Source organism: Balaenoptera acutorostrata, chromosome 16 (assembly GCF_949987535.1).
Source record: "Balaenoptera acutorostrata chromosome 16, mBalAcu1.1, whole genome shotgun sequence".
Classification (NCBI taxonomy): domain Eukaryota; kingdom Metazoa; phylum Chordata; class Mammalia; order Artiodactyla; family Balaenopteridae; genus Balaenoptera; species Balaenoptera acutorostrata.
This window is the reverse complement of record NC_080079.1, coordinates 4,826,380-4,831,903: the sequence shown is the minus strand read 5'-3', so window position 1 is coordinate 4,831,903 and position 5,524 is coordinate 4,826,380. Positions and strand designations below refer to the sequence as shown.

Sequence of the window (5,524 nt, the reverse complement as noted above, 5' to 3'; positions counted from 1 at the left end):
TTTTCCCTCGTTATGTCTTCACCTGAGGTTTTTTGTTTGTTTGTTTGTTTGTTTTGGTGGGAGGGGAGGTGGTTTGTTTTTTCCTCTTGGAAAATTCTCATCAGAGTTCCATCCAAGACTGACTCAAATGTTAAAACATTTTTCCCCCAAATGACTGTGCTCCATCGCTTGATACTCATTTTATGAGTCCAATCTGTTGAAAAATGAGGAAATTATTACAGTAGAGACGGAAGGTGCACACTGGGCTCGGAAAGCAAGGAAAGGTGATTAAAATATGGGCATTCCTGCACAGCACAAGTTGTAATGACTTCTGTAAGGTGAAACTGAGGGAAATTTCCAGGAGGTTCATCTGATTTTCTTAGAAGTCCTGAAACTCACAAGTAGTAAAGAGTTACAATATTAACAGGAAAAAAGGCTGTTAATATTAAAAGGAATTTGGAAAGGACTATCATCTGTTTTTATTCTTTCACATTACAAGAGATGACCCAGGCTGTTCTTTAGAATTCAGTATCTTTGATTGTATTATGATGCAGTACAGATAACTGCAGATAAAATTGATTCTTCCTCCGTATCATTGTGTCACTCCTCCAAGACAAGTGTTTCCTACATTTGAAGCCTTGGGCACTCAAACCCCCCACAAGGAACAGCAGGTTTCTTCCAGGGGCCTCTGCAGGTCACACAGCAGCTGCTGGAACAAAGGGAAGGCGGGGCCTGGTCTTTGTGGATTCAGGCCTGGCTGGTAAGTCCGCCCACCCGGCTGTGTCTCCCATCACACTCTTTCTCCATCACCCCCATAGCTCGGGTTAAGGCAGAGCTGCATGCCTTCTGTGATGTCCCATCCTCATGAAGGGTGGTTTCTGGAAAGCTGCCCCCTAACCAGCAGCCATTTCAAAGTGTCAGGTGTGGAAAACTGCTGACTCTCAGCAAACTAAGTATGGCTACTATGGAGGGGAGGGGAGGGGAGGGGAGGGGAGGGGAGGGGTGTGTGTGCAGGGCTGATACCCAGTTTGCTGGTAATGAACCCATCCAAGTCATGCCTGCAATCATATTTGCTGATGGAAAGACACTGTCTTTAAGACACAGTCACCAAAAAGCTTGTCATATCTACAGAGATAGTGTGTGTTTAAAATTGTGAGGATGTACTGAAAATCTCTAAACTGACAGGCCAATGGTTCTGGCTGCTGTTGTTTTTTTTTTTTTTTTAACATCTTTATTGGAGTATAATTGCTTTACAATGGTGTGTTACTTTCTGCTGTATAACAAAGTGAATCAGCTATACATACACCTACATCCCTATATCTCCTCCCTCTTGTGTCTCCCTCCCACCCTCCCTATCCCACCCCTCTAGGTGGGCACAATGGCTGCTGTTTTTTGACAGAAGCAAGAAAAATCAGGGGCGTACTTCCCATCCCAAGTACTACTGTCCCCCTTCCCCCCAGAACTATCCCTGCAGTGATAGGGGGCGGGGGGGGGGTTCTGAAAGGTACTGGGATCCTCACAACCCACAAGCTTTTGACATCAATTGGAAATCTTTGGGAAGGGGGAGAGGGGAGGGCCGCTACAGGCCGGCTGAGAAGCTGACTTCGATGAACCAGTTCTGGCGGTTTCTTTCCTGACGTCGTCTGAGAGACCAGGGTCCCTGGTCTCTACCCTCTCAGAGCGCAAACAAACCCCCAGAACTGCCTATAGTTCGGAGACCACTTCCCAGGGGGCTGTTACTTCTAAGAGGAGAGGCCCACGTGGCAATAGAGGGACTCTTCCTTCTGCTACTTGTTAAATAGTTCCACAAATTGGTTGTTTTACATGAAATTCGAAATCACAACCTGAGAGGCCTAAGACCACACGGAGATTCACGGCTGACTCCAACCGTGCCGCTTATTTCCAGAGCCCGGGTCTTGCACTCCGTCTAATCCTCAGCCCCACCCACGCGCCTCCCCCTGCCCCCTCCCCACCTCCAAAAGTGCGGGGAGGGGGCGGCGTGGGACAGGTGGGTTGGAACTCTTGATTTCTAAATGAATTGGATGTAGTGGCTTTGACCTTGCACAGCCCCGGGATGCTGGGAAGGTCCCAGGGCGAGACCGATTTCTACCGGAAGGGTGCTAACCCCGCGGGCGCTGAACTTCGGGGGCCCGTCTCCTCATCTCTGAAGCTTGATCACCGCTTCTCCGCGCGAGGGCGAGGGGCCCCAGCTCGGAGTCCGGGAGGCGGCGCGGCTCTTCCCTGCTCCGCGCATGAGCCTCGGGCGCGGCCTGAAGCCGGGGGCGCCAGGGCCCGCCGGGTGGTGGCGGGCGCACCGCAGGGATGTCCCTGTTTTCACGGCGTCCAGGGAAACCCCGCAGAGGGTTTTGCCACTCACCGCGCCTTGTGCCCGAGGCCACTGCGCGGACTGGGCAGGCGGGGTCTCGGGCTCCCTGGATGACTGGGGCGTCCCGAGTTTCCAGCGTCTCCGCACTTACAGGGGTCCGGTCTGCCTTCGAGCTTATCGCGGGGGCTCCCGACGACTCCAGCGCCACCGTCCGCATCCGGCCAGGCCCTGCCCGGGCCCCTCGCCTTCTCCGCCGCGCACACTGGCCCTTCGCTGCTCACTCGGTGTCCCGAAAGACACAGCGAGTCCCCGGTGTCCGAGCAAGGGGGCCTCGCGCTGGACGGGGATCCCACTCCGAAATCTTGGGGGCCTGCACGAGACGTGGTACCTGCCGCAGGGTGCAGGGCAGCCAGGGCTGCGGGGCCCTGAAGGCCTGACGAGGCTGGGATCGGCGAGATCCCTGGGGACCCAGGGTGACAGTGGCAAAGATTCTGGCTCGAGATGGCGCAGACAGCACAGGGTCTGGGAATTACTGGAGCGTCTCGTCCAGAGCGCCTCGGGACCTGGGCGGGGCGGAAAGCTGACCCCTGGGCGGGGATGGAGACATCACTCCTCCAAAACTGTCGGGGAGGGGGCTCGCCGCCGACACTCACCTGGGGCTCGGGCCCCGACGGCATTTAAAGGGCGGAGGGCGGGGCCTGGCGGGCCGCACTGGGAGCTGCTGGCGGCCGCGCTGGATGGGGCGCCCATGAGCTTCGGCTCGGAGCCGCCCGCCCAGGCCCGGGAGCGGCTGGCCATGGCCGCGTACCGCGACGGCTCGGGGCCCTGCCCGGCCCCGCACGGCCAGGCCCGGGCGGTCGCGCACCCCGCGGGCTACGCGCGTGGCGACCTGGGCGCGGCGGGCGGAGGTGGCCCGCGCCTGTGGCTGAACGCGCCCGCTCTCAGCTCCGCGCCCTACGCGCCGGGCCCCGCGCCCGCGTCCCCCTACGGGGCCCCTGGCCCGCTCCTCGGGGCCCCGGGCGGCCTGGCGGGCGCCGACCTCGCGTGGCTGAGCCTGTCCGGCCAACAGGAGCTGCTGAGGCTGGTGCGGCCGCCCTACTCGTACTCGGCGCTCATCGCCATGGCCATTGAGAGCGCGCCGCTGCGGAGGCTGACGCTCAGCCAGATCTACCAGTACGTGGCCGGCAACTTCCCCTTCTACCAGCGCAGCAAGGCGGGCTGGCAGAACTCCATCCGCCACAACCTGTCGCTCAACGACTGCTTCCAGAAGGTACCCCGCGACGAGGACGACCCAGGTAACAGAAGCGCGCCGCCTCGCCCCGTCCAGGACTCCGCGGATTCCCGCAGCTGGCCTGCTGGCGCTCTAGGGACGGGGCGGCCTTGGACAGCCCGGTCCTCTTTGCACAGCTGAGGGTGCCGAGGCGGGAGGAGGGTGGGGAGGAGACACGTACTTGGCCGCAGACGGCTCGAGGACGCCAGCAGAGCCTGCGGCCCTGACTTGAGGTCTAGGGCAACAGGAGTCTCTAATTCTCGCGCGCTCCCGCTAAGGAAGAAGCAGGAGAGCTAGCCTGCCGGGGGACTTTTGGAGTGACTTCTCTGGGCCTGTGTCCTTTGCTGTAAAATGGGAAAGACGGTGGGCACCCGGAAGATTAAGGCAAATCAGATGCCGCTTTGGGAAGCCTTGGAGCCTGCAGAGAGGCCTGGCATGGTGGGCTCCACTCCACTGGCAAAGCGAGTGCCAGAGGAGAGCCGGTTCGGCTCTGCACCTCATAAGTCTCTCTGGCCTTGACTTTAGAGAGGCTCTGTATTTCCTGGGGGTCGCCCTTCCCTGGCCTTTTTGGGATGCCCATTCTGGGATGCCCACATTCTTCCCAGTCTGACTGTGGAGGCCTGATCCGGTACAAAGTGCCACCTCAAAATTTGGGGTGGGCGTGAGGGCTCTCGGAGGGGCCGGTGGGGGGATCTCCGTGAAGCTGACCTCCATTTCTCACGTTCTCACATCACCTCGGTCAAATCCTGGATTGTCTGATCTGGGCCCTTTTTTCTTCCGCAGGTAAAGGCAATTACTGGACCCTGGACCCAAACTGCGAGAAAATGTTCGACAACGGGAACTTCCGAAGGAAGAGGAAGAGGAGGGGGGAGGCGAGCGCGGCCGCCCCCTCGGGTGCCCGGAGCCCGGGAGGAGCCAAGGCGCCCGAGCTGGAGCCCCTGGGCGCCGCCTCCCCGGACCTGCGGCTCTCGTCGTCCCCTCCCGCGCCCGAGGCAGCCGCCTGCTTCTCCAGTTTCGCCTCGGCCATGGGCGCCCTGGCTGGAGGCCTCGGTACCTTTCCCGGGGGCCTGGCGGGCGACTTTTCTTTCGGGAGATCGACGACGGTCGCTGCCCACGGTACCCAGGACCCCGGCCCCGTGCTCGGCTTCGCCGCTGGCCATCAGACGGCGGCCACCGGCTTCCGCGTCGGTCACTTCGTCTACAGTCGGGAAGGGACCGAAGTTTGAAGGGAGGCCGGGGATTGTCCCGCGTGCGGTGTCCACAGGCGATGAGCTCAGCCCCACGTGTTCGCTCCGCAGGGGTCAGGGCAGCACAGGGAGCGCAGGGCCCCGGGTCGGGATGCAGGGAACCGAGCCGGCCTGTCGTGCACCCCTCACCCAGGCGACCATCCAGGTGGGGCGGGCGGGCGCTCCCCCTCCCCTGTGCTTCCAGTTGACCTGGACCTCGAACCCACGCTCCCAGGGGGTTCCGCCTTAAAGGGGCCACAGGCTGGCGCTCACCCCAGCTTTTCTGAGGGAAACCTGGCGCACCCCAAAGAGCCTTCTTATACGTGCTAGTGGGGACGCCCGGGCCCTTGTGGGGCGGGTTTTCTCCTCCTCCCCAGCCTGGCTCACCCGGCGCACAGGGCCTTTCCTTGGCGCTCCAGGGAGGCCCGAGGGGTTCCGGAGCAGCCCCGGGGGGCGGGCGGCTTCCCCCCACCGTCGGGGGGAGTGTGCAGCCAGCGAGGGACACCTGGGACGGTGGGGACCAGACGCGCGTACGAGGGACTTCCTGAGGGCTGGATGCGAGGAGGGCTGCGGATGAGCGGCCCTGGGGACACCAGCTCCTTCCCTGCCACTCAGCACCTGCCTCGCTGACCCTGTCGTAGCAGCAGGCGCCTCCGGGGGCCACCAGAGCCGCGCCGAGCGCGCTGGAGTCTCAGGGTGGGTTTAGGTTTGCCACCCAGCCAC

At 61.1% G+C, this 5,524-nt stretch overlaps 1 protein-coding gene across 1 annotated transcript; it reads left to right on the top strand.

The window, feature by feature from the left end:
• The first annotated feature begins 3,101 nt into the window (after positions 1 to 3,101).
• Positions 3,102 to 4,801, top strand: FOXI2 (forkhead box I2). The gene is made up of 2 exons (XM_007173298.2): positions 3,102 to 3,600; positions 4,359 to 4,801. The coding sequence occupies exons 1-2, from the start codon at positions 3,102 to 3,104 to the stop codon at positions 4,799 to 4,801; spliced, it is 942 nt and encodes a 313-aa protein (XP_007173360.2).
• The last annotated feature ends 723 nt before the right edge of the window (positions 4,802 to 5,524 follow it).

Bases quoted from the DNA above. Each gene is read 5' to 3' on its own strand.
- FOXI2 (XM_007173298.2), top strand. From the start codon at position 3,102: ATGGCCGCGTACCGCGACGGCTCGGGGCCCTGCCCGGCCCCGCACGGC. The intron at 3,601-4,358 runs GTAACAGAAGCG...TTTCTTCCGCAG, and splicing joins CCGCGACGAGGACGACCCAG to GTAAAGGCAATTACTGGACC.